Source organism: Phoenix dactylifera, chromosome 2, assembly GCF_009389715.1.
Source record: "Phoenix dactylifera cultivar Barhee BC4 chromosome 2, palm_55x_up_171113_PBpolish2nd_filt_p, whole genome shotgun sequence".
Classification (NCBI taxonomy): Eukaryota; Viridiplantae; Streptophyta; class Magnoliopsida; order Arecales; family Arecaceae; genus Phoenix; species Phoenix dactylifera.
This window is the reverse complement of record NC_052393.1, coordinates 16109029-16130775: the sequence shown is the minus strand read 5'-3', so window position 1 is coordinate 16130775 and position 21747 is coordinate 16109029. Positions and strand designations below refer to the sequence as shown.

Sequence of the window (21747 nt, the reverse complement as noted above, 5' to 3'; positions counted from 1 at the left end):
TTCAAGTTTCTTAAATGAAGTACATGAGCATCTTGGCACCAATCTTCTTTACTCTCTGCCACCTTAAAGAGCTCTTTGATGGTATTCAACACACATCCTTACAATTCTTACGACACATTAAGCAGGGCGTCCCAATCTTTACAGCAGTAGCTGTACTCTTCTTTCATGAATTGGAATTCGTTACTAGAGCTTGACCACCTAAAAGAGTATAATTTCTTTTTTCGAAAAACAGAAAAGAGAATTCTGCACATATTACTCCTATCATAACCCATCATGTATGAATGACAGCATACGAGGTGCTGGCACAGCAGGCAAAGATAAAATCCCGATGCACAAGAGATAGGGAATGGATGGAGAGGGATTGAGATCTGACCTCTTTGGCTCCATAACTGTCTGTCCTCCATTTTTAAGGCATGTCCAGTGCTTTGGAGCTATGCGAGGTGGATGTAGCTGAAACAACCTAACATAACACTGAGCAATCTGAAGGCGATAATAGCTAGCAAAGCATGAGAGCTTATATCAATGCATGCAACCAAACAAGAGCAAATCCCCAAACTAATGTGGGTTCCACGGATGGAAGACGTTTATCATATGTAGGGCGTGAGGGGGATCTGTACCTATATAATATATTTACAGTTGGAATAGGGAATTTAAAAGAAGGAAAAGGAAAAGAAGATTGGTTTGGATACATCCTTCCCTTCTTGCCACGCCCACTCGTGCCAAGTAGCCCAATGCTGTTTGATGCTCCAACCAGCCAAGTAAGCGCAAAAAAGGAAAGAATCTTTGAACCTTCCTCTCATTCAGTTCAGTATCCATCCCAATTCCAGGGATAGATCGAGCTCATGAGGGGTATGATGATGTCCTCCCTTCGCATTCTCCTGCTTTGGAGTCTCAGATGTCAGGACCCAGTGGTTACTGCTGCTCCTTGCCCGGCGAGGAGGTGGCCCTCGAAGAATCGGGGCCGCCCTGCGACCGTTCGAGGAGAGGGAGCGTTGACCGGGGTCGCATCTGGCGCATGCTTAGAGATGGACCACTGCCGCTGTCGGCACCGCCGTCCGATTGAGGACAGTTGAGGTCCACCCCGAACAGCCTCACCCGCTTGGGCGTCGCCTGGGCATGGACGAGCGGCACCGAATCGAGAACCATCGGCACGCCGGCCACCGCTCGATCCCCGCCGCCGGGTTGCACCCCAAGCTGCGGCGGCCCCGCCGCTGACGATCGAAAGAAAAGGAACTGCCCGCTGCCGGGGCTCGCGGCATTGTACCCGTACACCTGGCGGCCGTAGTCGTGGACCGTGCCAGCTGGGGGGATGAGGAGCCGGCTGCTCCACGGGCCCACCGACCGGGCCAGCGAGACACCCGACAGGGGGACGGGGAGGGGGAGCGGGAGGGGAAGGCGCGGCGGGTCGTGGGCCTCAGGCCGCCGCCTCCAGTCGATGAAGAGGCGGTCGCGGCCGGCTTCGCCGACGCCTCGGCAGAACGAGACGGTATCCCCGGCATCAAGCCTCTTCTCTTTGACAAAGCGGCTCCACCCCTTGGTCATCACGTAGCTCTGGCTGCTGTTCCAGTAGGAGTAGCGGAACCGCCATGACTTCCCGGTGCGGTCCTCGAAGCACAGCAGCAGCCCCTTCTCGTTGGCCGACGCATCGAGAGGGAAGTACCTCTCGGCGTGCTGCTTCGGGATCACCAGCCGGTTGAGCTTGCCGACGTCGCTCGGCGTCACCACCTTGTCAAACATGTGCTCCTTCTCTACATTAGGAGCATCGCCGCCGCCGCCGCCGCTCCCGGATGCTACGTCGGTCCATCGGGAGGCGGTGCAGGAAGAGGAAGGGGAGGAAGAAGAAGAGGATGAAGGAACAAAAGGAGGGTGCTTGGAGTCATCATCATCCTTACTGTAAAACCCATCCCCTCTTCCATGTGTGAACTCCATCTTATCTTGACTTTGAGGTCTGAAACACTTGAGGAACCAAAAATAAAGCTGCTACTGCTACTACCAGTACTCACCTGTGGTATAATAGATCTCTCTCTTTCTTGTCTTTCTTGCTGTATCCTTTTCTTTCCTTCTCTCTACTGTGGTTGATGATTCCTCCTGCGAGTGAGATCTGATGAGAAGCCAAGGAAGAAAGAGTCAAAGGAGGGTCGGTGCCTTTAGATTTGACTACAAATCAGTGAGGCCCGGAGATTAGGCCGGCTTCCATTGACCCCTTGGGGCGATAGATGGGATGCGGGTGGTTTTCTGGCGCTGCAAACCGACTGCCCTAGAAGGTTCCCCGAAGAGGGGTGGAGTGGGGGGTAACAAACGAAATAGGAAGATGGAGAGAAGCACGGTTGGAGAGAGAGAAAGAGAGAGAGAGAGAGAGAGAGAGGAAAGGTCGGATAGTATTGTAGCTTTATAAAGAAGAGGGGGAGGGAGGGAGAGAGAGAGAGAGAGGAGAGGGGGACCCATGAATTATCTGGTTGGGCTCATGTGAGCTTGTCCTTTTCATCGTTTGGGGATTTATATATGGCTCGTGATAAGCCCCAAAAAAGCCAGTTGTTCTAGAGAACATGAGCTTAACGCTGATTTGGCATTGTGTGTCGGAAAATTAAAAGAATAACATTACGCACACTTATACTATTATAAAGAGCTTTACACAAACAAAATTATATAATAATAATATCCCAACTAGTATATTATGCTGGTTTTTTTTTTCTTTTTCTTTATGTATACAAAGAGAAAGAGAAGAGCAGTGTATATACAAAAGCTGATGGGAAGCAGTCCGAATGGTGCTACTCGAGGGAGAAGCCAGGTTTGTTTCCGGGTGCTTTGACTTTTGGAGAAGGGGAGAGGTTAATTTGTACTAACGTTAGCTAAGGAGTGTAAACTAAAGGGAGAATGAGAGGGCGGGGAGTATTTTTCCCACCCACCTGACCACTTTTTTTCTTTTTTAATTTAAAAAATCTTTAGCTCTCCCTCTCCGCCTGGACCCATGGTGGAAGAAAAGATTCCTCGAGGTGGAGGAAGAGCAACATGCGATTTTGTAAAGATGTGATGCAATCGAAACATGTGATTTTGAGATGGCCACAACACCAAATGCAGAGTTTAATATTATTATCATTGATGGAGAAGGAGATCAGCATCCCCGTCCGGTGTACTCACCCCCCCCACTGGGCCTAGCCCTTCTCCCTTGCCCACTTGGTTTGGACGGCAGAGCATTCTCACCTTTTTGTCCATGATGAGTTGTTGGGGCTTTTCCATCAGATAACTTGGACAAGGTCAGATGATAGGCCTCATCCAAGAGATCGTGCAGGAAATAATAATAAAACAAGGCATTCGGTGGTTGCGAGCATTACTTAATTTGTTTTTGTTATTTGAAGATTGGAGTTTCAATTGAGGTGTGGAATATGTGCCGGTATTTGCAACCCAATGCTGTCGTTTGTCAGGGTGTTGTGGGTTATATTTGAAATTCTATTCGATGTGTGTCGCCTTTGCTTTTTTCCGGGGAAATGCAGCTGTTTAACTACTATCGTCTTCAACAAGGGTGCCATCTCCTCATTGGACATCTAAATTTGCTGAATTAAGCCTTCTATGGATCAAATATATCTCTAAAGGACAGGGGTTGTATGTTTGGGTATTGCATGTCTCTAAAGGACACGGGTTGTATCTTTCGCACGAAAGAAAGATTCATCTTCCTTTGAGCGAATCCAGCGTTGGATCACACAATGATCTCTTCAAGATATGTGTAAGTAGTTTACGATAGTATGGGTCATTTAGGGTTAGTTCTGAGTCAATCTGGGTGTGTTTGTGATTGAACCCTTTTAGTAGAAAATTGGCTTAAATATTTCAGTAGGTAAAACCAAGACTTGAATATCAAAGATAAAATGAGTGCAAATACTAGAATTTTAGTAGAAAATTAGCTCGAACATCACCTAAGAAAAAGTCATCGCATGCACTTGACACTTGCAAGCTTCCAAAGAGGCCATAACAACTAATGTATATTGGGAAAACATGATGAAACAACCGATGAAATGCCATCTCTATCTATAGATTTTAGTCGGTAATGATTATGATTGAAGATCCTTGTTGCCATTAGAATTGTAAAGTTGGTGTTGATTAAAGAAAGCTCAAGTATCAAATGGATTGTTTTCCTATGTTATTTTTGAAATTGTAGAGTCTAACATTTCCTTCATTCTCTCATTTTCAAGCTTTTAATATTACTTGGCCTTATTTAAGGTATTCTTTACATTATTCTTATGTCAAAATAATCTAGCTCAACCAGAGAACTCCTCCACCTTAGTTATACAGCACAGATTGGTATTGGTTTTTTCTTTTATTTATTTTTTTTTTGTTTGAAAATAAACATAGAGCGGTACTGGTCAATGTACTATATTTAGCATAAAAGGAAGGTTAGTAGTATTAAAGTACATGAGAACTTTAGAATGTCAACATTTACTTTGTTATAATGTAGGGATGATCCTCATGTTCGTATAGAACTTATTCTTCTTCAAAAGATACTTCTTTCATCAAGGCAACATGAATTGATTTTCTTTTTTTCTAGCAAAAAATTATTGTTCAAGTTGTCATAATCCAATAGATTTATTTAAGGAGCTAGAGATATCCCTTCTTCTCCAACTTCATTACATAAGATAGGATGCATGAACCGCTATCATTGATCATGATTTTGAAGAGAATACCCTAATGATGATGAAGGATGTAATAGTTTGACTCACTTTTGTATGTTTCTTTTTTTGATACAACTTTTCTTTTTGATACACTTTTGTATGTTTCTTCAAGTAACGATGATACCAAAAGATATTATATTATAGCTAGAATGCACTCTAAATCCAAAATCGATAAAATAATAAAGGAAAGTTAAAGTTCAAAGTATAAACTAGCAAGCAATGCAATTTGCCCCATCCAAAAAGTAGTTGAAGGAGTTCTTCATAAAGTAAAATGGGATTTGGGCACCCCAATTCTTAATGCAAGAACTAGCTAGATATTCCGCCTACAAATTCGACATGTGGCATTACCATTGTTTTTATCAAAATGATGAAAAAAGTGAGAAACAATTTGATATTGCAGTAAAGGTTAAGACCATTGAATTGGTACTTGAGCAAGCTTTTGAGTGCTTTTTATTCAGTCGTGCATATCTAGAAAGGCTAAGCCTTGTTAAACATTTGAACCAAGTCATGCACGAGCAAGTCAAGTTTGTAATTTTGAGTCTTTCATATATGTCATCCAGTAGAGCTTTGGGATGAGTTCTAAAATGGGGTATTTTGAGATGTAATGATCTAAGGTTATTGCATTATGAGGGTCGTCACTAGATCTAGGCATTTGTCAACAAATATGACTATGGACTAACCAAGAAACCCAAATAATAATTTGGGGCTAATCTCACTAGGATTTGCTGGAAATGAAAAATAGGTTTTCCACATGCTTTCTGGGTTAGAGGAATTTGGAGGAGACATTATCTCTATTGTGGTTTACGATTGATGCAACTCAATTAAAATAAAAACATTCTTTCTTGTAGTTGCTTATCACTACATTACAAACCACAAATATATGGAGGAGACCCATCAACTTGTTCACTTATTAATCTAGAAATTAAAGAAAATCAAATTATGTTTTGCAGAGCCAGGATAGAAGGAAGCTTTGTTGAAATTGAGATGATGAGTTGGATTTCAACCTAGGTTACCTATATCCAACAACTAGTAACTTTACCAACTTAAGTTGCACCATCGTCAAAGAAGTGCAATTTACAAAAGTATTAAATTTATTGTCACACAACCATGTCTTGTACATGTGAAAAATGCTTCGTGTACCTCATAGCCCTTTGGCAGGCCTCAACCTGTTTTTTTACGAGTTGCCAAAGGTAACATGAATAACAAAATTCTGTGTGAGCCACCTACCTTATGCATGGCGCATACAAATCCGGTTCGGTACTGATTCAAGATATACTCAGCGTATGCGAAGCAATACTCTTTACATATACAAGTACCTTATTCGAGGCTATACCTTTAAGATTCTCTGCAAGATTCGCACGCGATCTATTTGTTGGCCTTAATTTTCAAAACTCCAACTGTCAAACCAGCCTGTGGATGGCTGTATCTTCCTCTTTTATTTTGTCTTCAGCTTCGGTGTTTGCTGCCCTGCACCACTTGGTTGATCTGTATGACAATTGGTGCTAGACTTCAAGTTGAGCCTTATAAGCCAATTCGCCTGTTCTAGGCTTCTAGCAGGTGCATTTAGTATACAAATTAATACCATCTAGTCTTGAAATAGATTTTTTTTCTTTCTATATCAGTCTGTTCCTTATGCACTAGCAAGTAGCTCGTCCCTTGCTCCTTCCTAGGCTTTAGAGTGGTAGATGTAAGCTAGCTCACATATGCGAGAAAGCCAGCAGTGATAGTCGGGTGCTGACGTAGAGAGCCAACTAGATCCTATTTGTGGGCCCTGTGATGTGTACTAACCACATCCTTTCCAGGTGTCAACCTTGAATATTTTGTTGAAGCCAAGCTGTTTAACTGGGTGTGTTTGCCATGATATTCATGTTTAAGTTAATTTTGGGACAAGCTCTAAACGTATCACAACTTTGATGCCTTAAAAATTGGGCACTGCTAGCCTGAAGCCTTGTAACTTGTGTTGCAAATCGACGGGTTTATGAGATTTTCAGCACCTGATGAGTTAAGCAACTGGTGGGTCGTGCACCAATTTCCAATGTGTTAAAGATTATTTATGCAAGTTATGCTCATTGTCACAAACGTGTGGGAAATCAGGCTTCATATGTTAATTTGTTATTGTCATTGTATATATGAACTTGTAACTTATTCTACAGCATGGCTCGTAGCACACCTTCTAAAGGTTATATTTGTTTCCCAATTAATTGATATTTCAAATGAGATTATTTCGACTCTAATACTAGCTAGCGAGTTTTAACTGATAATATTTTATACCACACAACTCCACGAGTTGTATCGTTTCGATCAATGGTCAAATGTTGCATCCTTGGACCCTACAATAAAATGACATTGCAGAAATCTTCAATGCACACTGCTAATCATTAAATGAGTTTTGTATCGTTTTAAAGAACCGGTCCTTGCCAACCAAATAATGCTGCGCATTAGATGACCCTGAGTTGACCCATCCTCGGGGCAAAATTATCTCCTGCACGTTCACATGAGAAGCACATTAGCGTCCCCTAAGATGCATGATAGCCAATGTAAAACCAATTGAGCCACTCACCTCATATCTTCCATTTCTACAACGTCCAACAGTCAATAGTTTAACAAGTATTGGCTTCGTTAAAACCACGTTACCTTGTGCCTTAAATGAGCTGTACCAACTTGCTCTTAGGAGATGTGCTCCTTATTGTCAGCATCCTCATGCTATGGTCCAAAACCAAGGAAATTAACAGCTAACCCTTTGCCATTCGGGTTTCAACGAACTAATAAGCAAGTGATAGGAAATTAATCTCGATCCGTACCACCTACCACCCACACGGAGAAATAATACTTTGCATCGAGATGAAAGAGATCTACCGAAATGAAATGAGGTGATTGGTATGGTGCACCGTCTCATGGTGCATATAACGTAAGACATAAACTTGCGCCAACCTTGAGGCCCCCACACAAGCACCCACTCTTGGTTGGGGCTTTTATGCAATTTACCCCCTTCGGTCTACAGTTACCAGTACCGTAGGTTACAATGATTTTTCCAAAGTCTAAACCAGGATAAGTGCCATGGAAACATGAAGCTCAGAGTTGGCCACGTCACTCCGGGCACCCTCCTTTGTCCTTAACCTCTTATCGTGTGCCATCTGCCATTGCTTCTTACATGAAGCACACGAGGGGGGCCCACGCATCTATTTTCCTAGATAAAAAATCTAAGAGGTTCATGTAATCGGATCATAGTTTTGTCTCTGCCGAACTTTAACGGTTGCTGAGGAACAAAATCCCGGACCACCGACGTCAGTGGCCCAATCCGGTCTGACGTTGGTTTATGGGAGAAATCAAAGGGCCGGAAGACGGAGGATTAGTTTAAGGGGAATAACAGGCAAATTTCTTAACTCCATAATCGGAGGGGGAGGAGGCTTGCCTTCGGCCCTCGGGGATCGCAACCAGCGCCCCGCACTCCCATGAAGGCCGCAGTGGCGCTACTTGTTCCCCAGCTAGTTTAAAAAATAAAGCATTGTGTCGATTTATTTATATTATAGAGAACCTCAACGTCCTTGTCTTCGTATTTCTTTTTGAGCTTTTCTCTTCGAAAGCAATAATTTTTAGATGGAGCACTGATCAGCCGCCATTGTTTTGGACTCTAGTGGGATTAGTATAAGGAAGGATTGGTGTGATATTGGGGGCAATTTTTCTGCTTGGCCCTTGCAAAATGCCATTCCCGATGTATAGGAGCCTGAACAACTTGTTCCAAATTAACCTAAAAGCACAAGCAGCGCCTAGAAAGTGTGTTCGAGCAACTTAAAACTTTTTATAGGGACAGTAGGTGTGAGGGATTTGTAAGCACTAAGCAGAGATTCTTCTCAATTTGCTCTCCGGTCTATTGCTTTAATTTTAAATTTCTAGCCTTCTGTGGAGAATGTGTCGTCAAAGGAGTAGGATTTGTGGCAGCACCGATAACACTTATCTCGGATTTATATCTTTTAGATACATGGAGGAGTGCCCATCCATTCATCCCCCTTGGATGGCTTTCTCAAGACACAGCTTGAAAGAGCACATATAGGAGTAGGTCTAAGCTTTGACCTAATAACGCATGCTCAAATCGTACACATTTACTGGCACAAATATGCGAGCATGTCAAGCTTTTCTGATTGAACATTCGGTTTATTCAATTGATTAGAACTTTAATCGGCATTATATTTTGTAGAAACATAATCAATTTGACCGAAGAAAATAAAAATCATAGCGTGGTGCAGAAATCTTATAAAAAATGTAACACCACTTAACATGCGACTTTCTTATTGCATCTTTTTTTGATAGCCTGCATTATGTCAAATACTAGTAAGATTGGACTTCTGCATTAAATGAGTAATTTCTTATGATTTTTTTTTGTGTTACTAAAACATTTCTCAAAGGATAATTTAGGTGGTTGAATGACTAGATGGATGGTTCGATACTTGATATAAATTGAAATAAAATTTTTGTTCTTTCTATTTAGATTTTAATTATCCTTTTTGTGGTGTTCTAGTAGATTAAATTTCAAAAGATTTTAAACTTCATATTTAGAGAGATCCTTAGTTTCTCTATTTATGAGAAACAAATTGACAAAAACATTATAATTCAAGGTTAGTACATTGTTCGGACGAAATGGAGAAGTCAATCAAATTGTAGCTTGTTGCTACTCTTGAATAAAGAAAAATTTTCTTATATTTCTTGAAAGTATTAGCTGTCACCACGCTACAAAGGACATGTAAATTAGTTAAAATTTAGTGCTAGATAATGACTAGCCATCTAATCAATTGTACAAACCAATGAAGTGACTGTATAGATAATTAAGGTTCTGATTACAGAGTCCTATCCTTTTCTTTCTTCAATGAAAGATAATATAAATAAAACTAGATTGTAACAAAAATTTTAAAATAAAAAAAGATAATGATGGAATTTAATAGAGAACTCCCACCATCATATGATGCAGAAAAGGACAGCATAGTATCCGCTACCTCACACAAGATAGGACACCATAGTATCTGCTACCTCACACAAGATTAGAGCACATAGCATAGCAGAAACTTAAATTAGAGGCAGAAAAATAAATTAAAAAAAAAAACGTAATAACTTGAAGTTAAAGCAAGTACACAAGGCTAAAGTACTAAAAATTAGATCTAAGCAGAGAATAACTAGAAAGCTTTGTACCTCTTCTTCATGTTGGACTTTCAATCTCGCACCACCGATCTTCATAGGATCCCGCCAAAAGAATTCCAACCTCTCACAAAGCCTCCTTTCAAACCATAGCCACATATGACAAGAGCTCAAGTAGCTTCTCACCGCTCAAGAATTTGAGAAGAATCTTTTTGAAAATTTTTTATTAATACTTCAATGCTTGATAAGAGTACATCGGATAGAGGTATTTATAGGTTTCAAGACCCTTGCATCAAAGAAAACTCACGAGGGTCTCTTAGAACTCATCCATAGATCAGAAACTAAATTTCTATGTCATCTTAACTAAGAAAACTTAACTAAAGAGAGTTTTTAGAACAATTTCCGTCTGGTGGTGAGAAGGTTGCATCAGAAGGATTTGGATGGTAATTTGTTGACTGCTAAATATCTTCTAATAGTAAGCAGCCTAATATCAATTTGTATGGTCTACATCTTCGACTCAAGCTTAGCTTCTAAGAGAATGATAAGTGCTCCATCTAATAATTTTAGATAGAATGGATTTTTGAGCCCATATTGGAGGCCTTCTAGTAGATTTCTAGAAAAAAAAACTTATGGTGGTGACATGGGCACTATTGATTAATTCTTCTAACAATAGGATAATAACCGTCAACTATTTATTCAACCCGGCGATGCACTGACCATTATCAATTCATTTTGATGGCTTATAAGGTGCTGTCAAATTTTATACTAAGCATGCCTAGATCTAGTACTACTTAAGGGTCAAGAGTTGCCATATTGAGTGCGTAGCATTCACCATATTATTATGCTATACTATAAAGCACTCATCACAAATGAGTTTTTTAAGGCTAGCTTAATTTGGCTAGAATTAGCATACTTCCTTAGTCTAGCCCATGTTTCTTGAATTTGGACCTAGATCAATTAAATACATTTGTTTTCCAAAACAAGATCGAATGAGACTAATTGGTCAAAATGGCGGACTTCTTTCCTTACTAACTTGGGCAAAACAATGTCCTTTTTTACTGTCATTGGATAATTTGATGGCATTTTTATAATTCTTGCATGATGTGTTACTTCATATGTGTGCTTAAGTTTAATTAAATAAAAAAATCAAGAGGGTTTATTAAATAAATATTTGACATGCAGAAGATTTGAACTCCCCACCTCTAGAAAATCTGAATTTAATTAAATAAAAAAATCAAGAGGGTTTATTAAATAAATATTTGACATGCAGAAGATTTGAACTCCCCACCTCTAGAAAATCTGAATTTAATACCGTATTAATTGATCATCAAACCTCAAAAACTTAAATTATCAAAAAATGATTCAATAGCACATAACAGGTTTAGTATTTCTGAGTAGAATGTTAACAATCAATTTTTTATGTATAAATAAAAAAATAACTAGGATTAGTGGTGTAAGAGCAAAAATATGGTCATGTAATTTATCGATTGAATCATTCTATCGTTATTAGCACAATGGCATGTGAAGCGTGACAAATTTTCTTGAATCATGCTATATGGCGCACTTCAAATACCTAACTAGCAGCAACCTAAATAAGTTTTGATATTCCTATTATAATAAGAAAGTCACTCAATTTTTTCTTAACAAGCCTCAATATACAAACCATGAACTGCCAACAAGATTTGCATGTGTTGCCCCTTTCTAGGATGAAACACTGTTTTAATTGTTGATGATGAAAATTGATATAACCTACAAAAATTTGCTACTAGGTGAATTAATTCGCAATCCCGACAATTGGACCGGGACTTTCAAAACCAATTTCCATCACTTATGATTGTCAAGCCAACCATCTTTTTCTTTAGGCAAATATGATGAACAGAATTTGTTAGGAATTGTTGTTAATGTAAATAAATATGAGTACAAGATTAGGAGAATGTCTAAAAAATTGACTAAAATACCAAAAAGATTTTAATTAATTCATAACGAGAATTATGAAAAACAAGATAAAAGGCAAATCAACAACATATGTATGATATAGGTACAAAGGGATCAATCTTTTAAGAAGCTTCTCATAAATCTTACCCGAAAAATGAAGTTATAACAAGCATAAATATGATTATGTTAATTTCGAGATGATAACGATATGATGGTTCTCTTTATCATACCTCTTAATTAATGTCAACATGTCAGAAATACTTAAAATCTTGAATTAGGTTATTAGAACGAGGAGTTATTCTCTTTGTGCTCGTTATTTAAATTTTAAGTTGATAATCATGGTTCTTTTGTGGAAGTTCTTTAATAACGTGAGCGAGATCTTACGTATCCTTTGGTTTTATAGATTGCTAAGATAGCAGCATTTTTTTTTTTACAAAAATGGTTGTTTCTTCAGCTATGATCAAACTAGATTAGGTCCTGCGAGGATCACTAATGTTAGGAGACATATTATACTATTTCCCATTTGGAACTATTTTTCCTAGTTTGAATTAAATGGAGAGCAAATCTATTTCATCATTCTCTTCCTTTCTTTTCTTAAAATGAGAAAAGAGAACCACTGAACTATACCACTAATTTCTCAAATAAATTGTCAAAACACTAATTATTTTATTTATTGAAAAAATCAATAGGGCCTCTTTTATATACATACATATATATGCTTGTAAGCATGTTGTTTGTACATATTTGTGGAGTAGGTAGTTAGACTCTTTGAATGAGAAGGAAATAAATGGGGGCAATTGGAAATGTGCTTTAGTTTGTAGCCGTATTGTTGGATGAATAATTTGCATCCATAAGAAGTGTCGGAGTGTCTAAGTTGGAAGAGATAGCTCTAGGTTAGGTGCTTCACAAGGCACTCTCACTTCTTTTATAATTAGGTTTAACTTTTAAGATGTCATCAGTACTTCCCCACAAAAAGTATCGCGGATCACTAGCAGGATGGTTAATATTGTCCCAATTAATGCATTTACTTGTATACTAGCTAGGATCTGTACATGCATGGTTCCTTATTGAATTTAAAAAATATAGGATGGTAATGTTGAGATCGTCATTGGAGAATGATAAATATTGTATTAACTTACTTGGTATGGTGTTTTTAAGTTGTCATATGCTCATGATGAACTGCCTCAGCAACGACAGCACCAAGTCTACTGGTGATATCAGTGGAAACAGGATGGCAGTTTGCAGAGCTTGATAAAGCTGGAGGAGTAGGCCCGAGGAGACATACAGTCATGATGCTTAAGCATTTATGCGCGCATAGTTGGAAAGATGGCCAAAGATGGGTTGCGCTAAAACGGCAAACAGGAAAAAGGAAGTGATCTTAAATGAAGGCAGCAGACTTTTATCATGGAACTGCAAACAAAGAGCCACTTTCCAGCAGAGAATAGAATAAGAGCTTTCCATTTCCATGTAGCCCAAAAGGGGCCTCACGCCCTCACCTAAATGTATGGCTCCCTTCAATAAATAATCTCCCATCTCCCATCCCCAGAACCCAGAAAAGAAGACTCTCCCCTCTTCCCTACTACCCTGCAATCCTTGGGCCTTTCCAATTGCCTCTGCGCTCATAAGAACACAGCAGTGCCCCATATCGCCTAATTTCGCTATGCAGCAAATGGGAAGCCAAGGAGCTGCACCACTGGCATAGATTGCGACAGGCCCTGAGCGAACCTTGGCCGTCCGATGAGACCACCCTAGGGGTCCCCTGTGATGCGTGCCCTTCCCTTATGGAGGGGACCCTTATAGGAAGGTGACAGCTGAGATGGAGAGATGGTACGTACAGTGGCACGCCTCATCAAAGAGACACCCTTGATTAGCCTTGCACCCACGTTGCTGCTGCTGCTGCTGCTGCTGCTGCTGCTGCTGCAGCTGCTTCTGCTGCTTGGGGATGATTGATCCTGTGTGAGTCGCCTGTACTCCGAGTGCGGACGGCAGCGGAGGGGACCGCCAATCATGGCCAGAGAAGGTGTGAGTCTTACACACCAAATGGGGCTGGGCGAGATTTTGGATGCCTCTGTTAAAGGTGTGGGTCCTCTGATCTCCAGCTATGTGGCTAGAGGCAGGAGATATGGAGTTGGGAGCCCATGTAGTTGGTGCAAGGGGCCATGTTATCCTGGTAGAAATTGGGGAGCCCCGCGCCGTTGGCCTGGGAATCTCAATGAACTGCGATTGCCATGTGGGTGGTGCCACTTGGAATGTCCCCAGCCTCCCCCCTATGGAGGAGGGCCTGGCCACCAACCTATCTCTCTTTCTCTCTCCCTCTCACTCTCTTCTGGATGTCTGCAAAATGATCATGTAGGATGTGGGGACAATCCTAGCCAAGCCACTTTAAGCGAGCGAGCGAGCGAGCGAGCGAGAGAGAGGCCTTCTAAAGTGGACACCTATGAACCAGATGGGGGATGGTCTTAAAGATAAAAGCTGGCTCATGGGGGGGGGGGGGGGGGGGGGGGGGACCTCTCCTATACCGCCGCGGCTGCTGCTCCTACCATCACTCCTCTCCCTCTATATTCCCCTCTGTCATCATTTATTCAGATGGGAGGGCCTTGTCTTGTGTATTAGCATTAGTGTATATATGAGCATTATTGCGAGCTTTTACACCCATTAAATATAGCACGCTAGTAGGCCTCGGACCACATCTCCCCCTTCACCCCCCTAAAAAAAAGTCCCCAAAGACTCTATCGATCCCCCTCCTCAGTCCTCCTCCCATACTTCTCCCCTCCGCCGTTTTCACCATCCTCTCTCTCTCTCTCTCTCTATCTCACACACACACACACAAACACACACACACACACACACACACACACACACACAAATGATACAATTATGGCAACTTTCCTCTCCTTTTTTTATTCCCCTAATTCCATGCCGAAGGAAAAAAGAGGCCTGAAATCCCAAATTTCGAGCTTGCCCGTTTAGCCCATGCATGCCATATTTAGCTGATAACGAACGCACGGTGCAGCAGCCACATAAAAAGGGTCGGCCTCCAGGACTGGCTAGCTAGAAAGAAAGCAAGACCTTTAGAAGCAAGCAGTTTATTATAACCAATCCTCCCGTGTATTTCCACTCGCATAGCTACAAAAAGCCAGCTGCACATGTGAAATGCCTGCTCTCTTCTTAATTACTACGTGCCACATATCATAATACACCACCAACTTTCGGTAAACCCATCCGTATAAACAATTCAAGGCCCATCGGAGAGGCATGGGGTGTGGGCCTGGGAGTTGCCACTGCTGGCGGGCGGGAAGCCCCAAATAATTCCTGCCCGTTTCCAATATTCGGGCAGCCCGGTCAGCTCCGCCCCCTGAGAAAACCGTTGAGCCTTCGCTGTTGGGTCGCTTTCTGTCCTCATGGCCAGCTCGAGAGGGCGAGAGAGAGAGAGAGAGAAAGAAATAAACTCTCTGCACACAGAGAGAGAGAGAGAGAGGCCATTAAAAGATTCACTGCTGAGGGTGGTTTCAGAGTTACTTTGTTCTTCGATGCAAGTAAGCTCTTAGGTAGGTAGTGGAAGCCGAAGAAGGCGCAAACAAACTGCATGCCTTTGCTGCTGCTGCTGCTGCTGCAATGAGCTAAAAAAGTACGGGAGAGATCACTATACCAGCAGCAGCCCAGCTGTCCCCATTTAGTAAGGCCAACCCACCCTTATTAAAAGTCCAAACTACGGCTTAAATGCCTCTTTCCTCTCTCTCTCAGCTCCGTGACAGCTATTACTATCCATGTATTATTAGATTAATATATGTACGCATGGATGATCTTGTGGAAGCACCTGTGGCCGCTGGGGATGGCGTGTGTGGAACTTAGGATGAGGCATATGGTTATTTTAACGGGTTGTTTGATGTGTGGACGTACGGAAGGGGAGGAGGAGGAGGAGGAGGAGGAGACAATTATTGGCACACTAAAGAAGAATAAGGCGGCAGGGAGGTTGAGGACTTTTCAGAGGTACGGGCTTGGCTCGGTCCTCGGGTCCAGTAATGAACTTAGTTGTGTTTGGAATACATTTTTTTCCTTTCTGGTTCATGGGCCTTCTGACGACTGTGAGCAGGGCCCGGTGGGGCTTCAGAACAGTAGCCCACTAGTGAATGTCGAAGGTTTGCTGTTTGATGGGACCAAACTTTCTGGCTTCCCTCGGTTTCTCTCATTCTTTGCACAGTCATACTCGAGGATCCAAGGTTTTGTCATTTAATAGTTAGAAAAGTAATATTGATTGCTAACCGGGTCCTTCTAGCAACCAATAGACATTGCATCGAGTTTCAGAATTTCACTTGATTCCTCAGCTGATTCTCATGTTTTAATTGCTTGCTAATTTGTGTCAACAGTGGATTCATTAGCTCTGACAAAACAGCAAGAAGTTCATTATCTACACCTTCGATTGATCCCAATCACTCCCTTAAGTTACCAACTTGGTGTTTCATGCATGAGGCTCTCAATTGATAGAGTACTGCACCTTGACTCGAGGCAGTTCTATAAAGATACAGTCCCATTGTAAGCAAAAGACCATATGGGAAAGGGGGATGCATGTGGAACTTATTTTAAGTAGTATTTGTTTGTATGATATCTAAAAAATAAGACATGTTTAATTAATTCAATCTACAATATATGGAAAGAGCTTGTTTTCTAATGCACCTGGAGTCGCTCGGACCGGAGATCAGATGAGGAAGTTGTTTTTGTCTAAGAATCTCTCCTAATGGTAAGGAAATTACTGCTCCACCATTTCATCCATACGGATTATGATTTCTACTTGATTTCATCATTATCTTTTAGCTCCTCAATAATACTAAAATTCGTATTTCATAAGTGAAGATCTTGGTGATCATTCCAAGTTGTTAAAACAGGGCATTTCAATTTCTGAGATGATATTGTTGATTGGGAACAGACAATTACGTATTTGACTCCCATTGAAGTTGTTGACACTGAATCTGAATCGAGGATGAATCGCAGATCAGACGACCCTAAGGTCGGCTAGAGTCGAACTGAACAGGCTGGTTGAGGTGTCGAGTGTCGGTCTCCTCCGCTGGTGGCCTATAAGAAGTCCGCTTGCTAGAAAACTTTCAACGAGACCCCCTCAGATGCTTAAGTCAGAATAGAAAGGCAATAGTATGTAAGGAAGAGAGTTTAACAGAGTTTTATTCTCTGTGAGTAATAAGGTATGCATACCTGAGGATCCTCGGGTTGCTCCTTTATATAGGAGAGTCGAATTTGTCGTTACTTGAGCTGACGTGGCGTGCACTGATGGCCAGGTATTGGCCAGTAATACAGCCACAGCGTAGAGTCAGTTCGCATGGGCAGCATGCAGCCTAGTTGGGTGTAGACTGCAGTGTTACCACGACTGCAGGCTGCCATGGCTGACGGTTATTAGGATTGTCAGTCCTTATCGACACATGTCGAATAGGCTTCTCAGTCGAAAGCAAAGTTGCTCACTTCGGTCGATTGGTTCCTCGGTCAGGACCAAAGTCGCGCTCCTAGGTCAAGGTTGAGGCTGTCGAGGTCGGTCCGTTCAAGATTGAGGTGCTCTACCATTTCATCCATATGGATTATGATTTCTACTTGATTTCAGCATTATCTTTTAGCTCCTCAATAATACTGAAATTCGTATTTCATAAGTGAAGATCTTGGTGATCATTCCAAGTTGTTAAAACAGGGCATTTCAATTTCTGAGACGATATTGTTGACTGGGAACAGACAATTACGTATTTGACTCCCATTGAAGTTGTTGACACTGAATCTGAATCGAGGACGAATCGCAGCTCAGACGACCCTAAGGTCGGCTAGAGTCGAACTGAAGAGGCTGGTTGAGGTGTCGAGTGTCGGTCTCCTCCGCTGGTGGCCTATAAGAAGTCCGCTTGCCAGAAAACTTTCAACGAGACCCCCTCAGATGCTTAAGTCAGAATAGAAAGGCAATAGTATGTAAGGAAAAGAGTTTAACAGAGTTTTATTCTCTGTGAGTAATAAGGTATGCATACTTGAGGATCCTTGGGTTGCTCCTTTATATAGGAGAGTCGAATTTGTCGTTACTTGAGCTGACGTGGCATGCACTGATGGCCAGGTATTGGCCAGTAATACAGCCGCAGCGTAGAGTCAGTTCGCATGGGTAGCATGCAGCCTAGTCGGGTGTAGACTGCAGTGTTACCACGACTGCAGGCTGCCATGGCCGACGGTTATTATGATTGTCAGTCCTTATCGACACATGTCGAATAGGCTTCTCGATCAGTCGAAAGCGAAGTTGCTCACTTCGGTCGATTGGTTCCTCGGTCAGGACCAAAGTCGCGCTCCTAGGTCAAGGTTGAGGCTGTCGAGGTCGGTCCGTTCAAGATTGAGGTGCTCTACCATTTCATCCATACGGATTATAATTTCTACTTGATTTCAGCATTATCTTTTAGCTCCTCAATAATACTGAAATTCGTATTTCATAAGTGAAGATCTTGGTGATCATTCCAAGTTGTTAAAACAGGGCATTTCAATTTCTGAGACGATATAGTTGATTGGAACAGACAATTAAGTATTTGACTCCCATTGAAGTTGTTGACACTGAATCTGAATCGAGATCGAATCGCAGATCGGACGACCTTGAGGTCGGCTAGAGTTGAGCTGAGCAGGCTGGTTGAGGCGTTGAGTGCTGGTCTCCTCCGCTGGTGGCCTACAAGAAGCCCGCTTGCCAGAAAACTTCCAACGAGACTCCCTCATATGCTTAAATCAGAATAGAGAGTCAATAGTATGGAAGGAAAAGAGTTCAACGGAGTTTTGTTCTCTGTGAGTAATATGGTATGCATACTTGAGGACCTTCGGGTTGCCCCTTTATATAGGGGAGTCGGATTTGTCATTACTTGAGCTGACGTGGCGTGCACTGATGGCCAGGTATTAGCCAGTAATACGGTCGCGGTGTAGAGTTAGTTCGCATGGGCGGCGTGCAGCCTATTTGGGTGTAGACTGCAGTGTTACCACGACTGCAGGCTGCCATGGCTGACAGTTATTAGGATTGTCAGTCCTTGTCGGCACGTGTCGAATAGGCTTCTCAGTCGAAAGCGAAGTTGCTCACTTTAGTCGATTGGTTCCTCGGTCAGGACCAAAGTCGCGCTCCTAGGTCGAGGTCAGACCGTTCAAGGTTGAGGTGCCCCATATTTCTCCCATTAGAAGTTATCTTAGTTATGCATTTGTCTTTTAGATTGAATGCTATTTATCCTGCATCCCGGTGGCGTTGTTCCAAAGATCGATCAAATAATAAGTCAAGAGGCCCCTTAGAATAGACCGAGCAGTAGGCCTTCAAGTGGGTTGTGCAAAACAATGGTATAGGCCAAAATACCAAGGATATAGACTAAGTGACTGTGATGTAGATCAAAAAGAATGAGAGCTATTGGTCTAGGATGAAGGCTTTAGTAAAGCAAAGTTTGAGGATGGTGGTTGTCATATCCATAATATAGAAGGAGCAGTCAAACTATTCAAGAAATAAGAAGAGTGGTGGTACTACCTACTATGCAAAGGAATAGTGGGTCATAAGACACACTAACAAGGACAAGGGGCTGAAATGATTAGTAGCACTCATCTTACCACTATCTAGAACATGAGTAAAGTGGTACCACTGCCTTTCGCTCTTAGTAATAGTGGCCCATATAGCACTTAGTGGCAGGGACAAGTATTTAGATAGTTAATAAGGGTCACTTATAAATAACATATTGTAATGCTAAAAGAAGATCTTCAACACATCAATCAATCCAGTTTTATCTTAATTATTTTTACTTTATCCTAGACTTAGATTACTAGTAGGATTCTATAGTAGGAGTAACTGTAACGTAATTTTTCTCTACTGTAGTCTTGGCCATACCTCATTCAACCTTATCCATCTTTAAAATGGTAGTATGATCGGTAACAAAAGTCTTTGAAGATCAAGGCATCCGAACCTAAGCTACTTTCATTATCGTATCTTCGATTATTCTCTTTTCGGCTGCTCATACATCAGTGGCATGCCCCACATCTACTAGTCCCATTGACGTATAACCCTTGTCTCCCGATGGAAAAATGTGTCAACAAACCCCTTGTTTTAGGTTAGTGTTCCTTTAATCCGACTCCCCTTGATTCAAATAAAATTCTCCTTTCTGTAGAAATTCTTTTTAGTTACTTCTGCACATCATTTTAGACTGTGCTGATAAAGGGCTGTCTGAACCCGGCACAACTGCACTAGGTTGGAGTACTCTTTCTTTTCATTAATATTCATCCCATTGTGCTTAGAGTACATAACTATATAAGTAAGTGCAACAAAATCTAAATATTTGATGACAAATAAATGATCGTTAGGCCATACATGAAGCTCCTTTATATTGCAGAGAATGTAAATGAAGACGCAAGAAAGCAAGGTCATGTATAACTCAGTTGCATGTACCTTTATGGCATGAACTACTAGGGGGCCAAATATGAATAGAAGTTTGAACTCCATGTGGTTCAATGTCTTGCATATAGATAAGAGTGGCTTGCAATTTGGCCTAAACTTCTTGTGGTACAATGTCCTTGCAAATGAAAAGGAGTCACCTCAAATAAAGTTTTGTCTATCATTAAGTGTAAAGATGGTAAATTGTTTATATTCCTCTTTATGTTTCCCTTCCATAGGCATATGTACAACTTTCCGAGACAATAATAGGCACATAAAATTCAAATTGACTTATTCTTTTTGTTGATACTCCTTACATTGTCGTACTCCTATATTCGCTAAATCTAACTCATTGGCTAATTATGAGTTAATACAATAATCAATCTTTCAAAGCAATGCGCAATAGTTACAAGAAAAAAATAGCAATTTGCAATAAGTTACCATCTGGCATCATAATTATTTTTAAGTGGAATGCATTAAAAGACATTGATCTCCTAACCACTACGAGAAAAAAGTTGCAAAAAACTATAACTGCATAAATTTTTATTTCACTTTTCAGGTAAATGATAAAAGGCATGGCATGAAGATTACCAGCATCCGCGCTCATAAAATATCTTATAAAGGACACTTGTTACATTTTCCGGAATAGCTATTAAGGTCCTCATGTTAAGCTACAAGATGATGACTTATTATGACAGCAAGCCCTCAAGGATTGCATTATTAAAGTTCTAAAATATATTGTAAATAAGAAACCATTTTTTTTAAAAAAAATAAACTGATTTCAGATAGAATACCAACCAATTTAAACCATTGCCTTTCAACTTATCATTCCTTAATATGTTACACCCTAAAAACACTGTGATATGATGTCAACAATTAAGTGGAACTCAAATATAAACTGCATGTACTTCAAAAACTGCCTTCTTCTACTCTAGTGATCAGAATCAGGTCCGTGGTCGGTTGCATGCTTCTTGTTGCTTTATAGTTGATTAGATGAAAGAATGGGTTGAAGATATTGCTGGCTAAAGCTTGCCTTCTGCTTTTTATGAAAAAAAAAGAAAAATGTCTTCTGCTTGAAATTAATATCAGTACTATATATCTTAAGAAACCCAGAAACGATAATAATAATTTTTAGGATTGAAGGAGATGTCGTATTTGTTATATCAATCATTTGTTTCAAATATAAACACTTAGAGGTTGCGCGCCGCATTTCCATGGGCCTATCTTCTTGAAAAATTATCACATCCGGAGTGCCTTCCTCTCTTTCTACCATGGCTTGGCATGTTTTAAGATATCTTGTATCCCCAATTCCGAACAAACGGGATCAAACCATAAAACCATCGAAAAAGTGAAAGCCAAGTGCAAAATTCGAGACTGCAGGTGTGGATTCGATTTTTGGACCCAAACGGAGAATATTTCCGGCCGAAAAGGAAAAGCCAGGTGCAACTCTTTGAGCCTACAGGTGGCTTATTGCTTATAAATAATTAAAAAGATATTTCAGATAGATTTAGCAGCTCCAAAATCCATGCATCAAGGTTTCATGCTTGGTAGTCGAGATAAATTCAAGCGGCCCTTGGTTTTTCTTTGTTGACTTTGGCTAGTGGAAATTTGGTGGTT

General features: G+C 41.0%; 1 protein-coding gene across 1 annotated transcript; it reads right to left on the bottom strand.

The window, feature by feature from the left end:
• Positions 1–497: 497 nt before the first annotated feature.
• Positions 498–2386, bottom strand: LOC103720393 (B3 domain-containing protein Os02g0683500). The gene has a single exon (XM_008810075.4). The coding sequence runs from the start codon at positions 1927–1929 to the stop codon at positions 913–915; it is 1017 nt and encodes a 338-aa protein (XP_008808297.1). The 5' UTR covers positions 1930–2386; the 3' UTR covers positions 498–912.
• Between the last annotated feature and the right edge of the window lie 19361 nt (positions 2387–21747).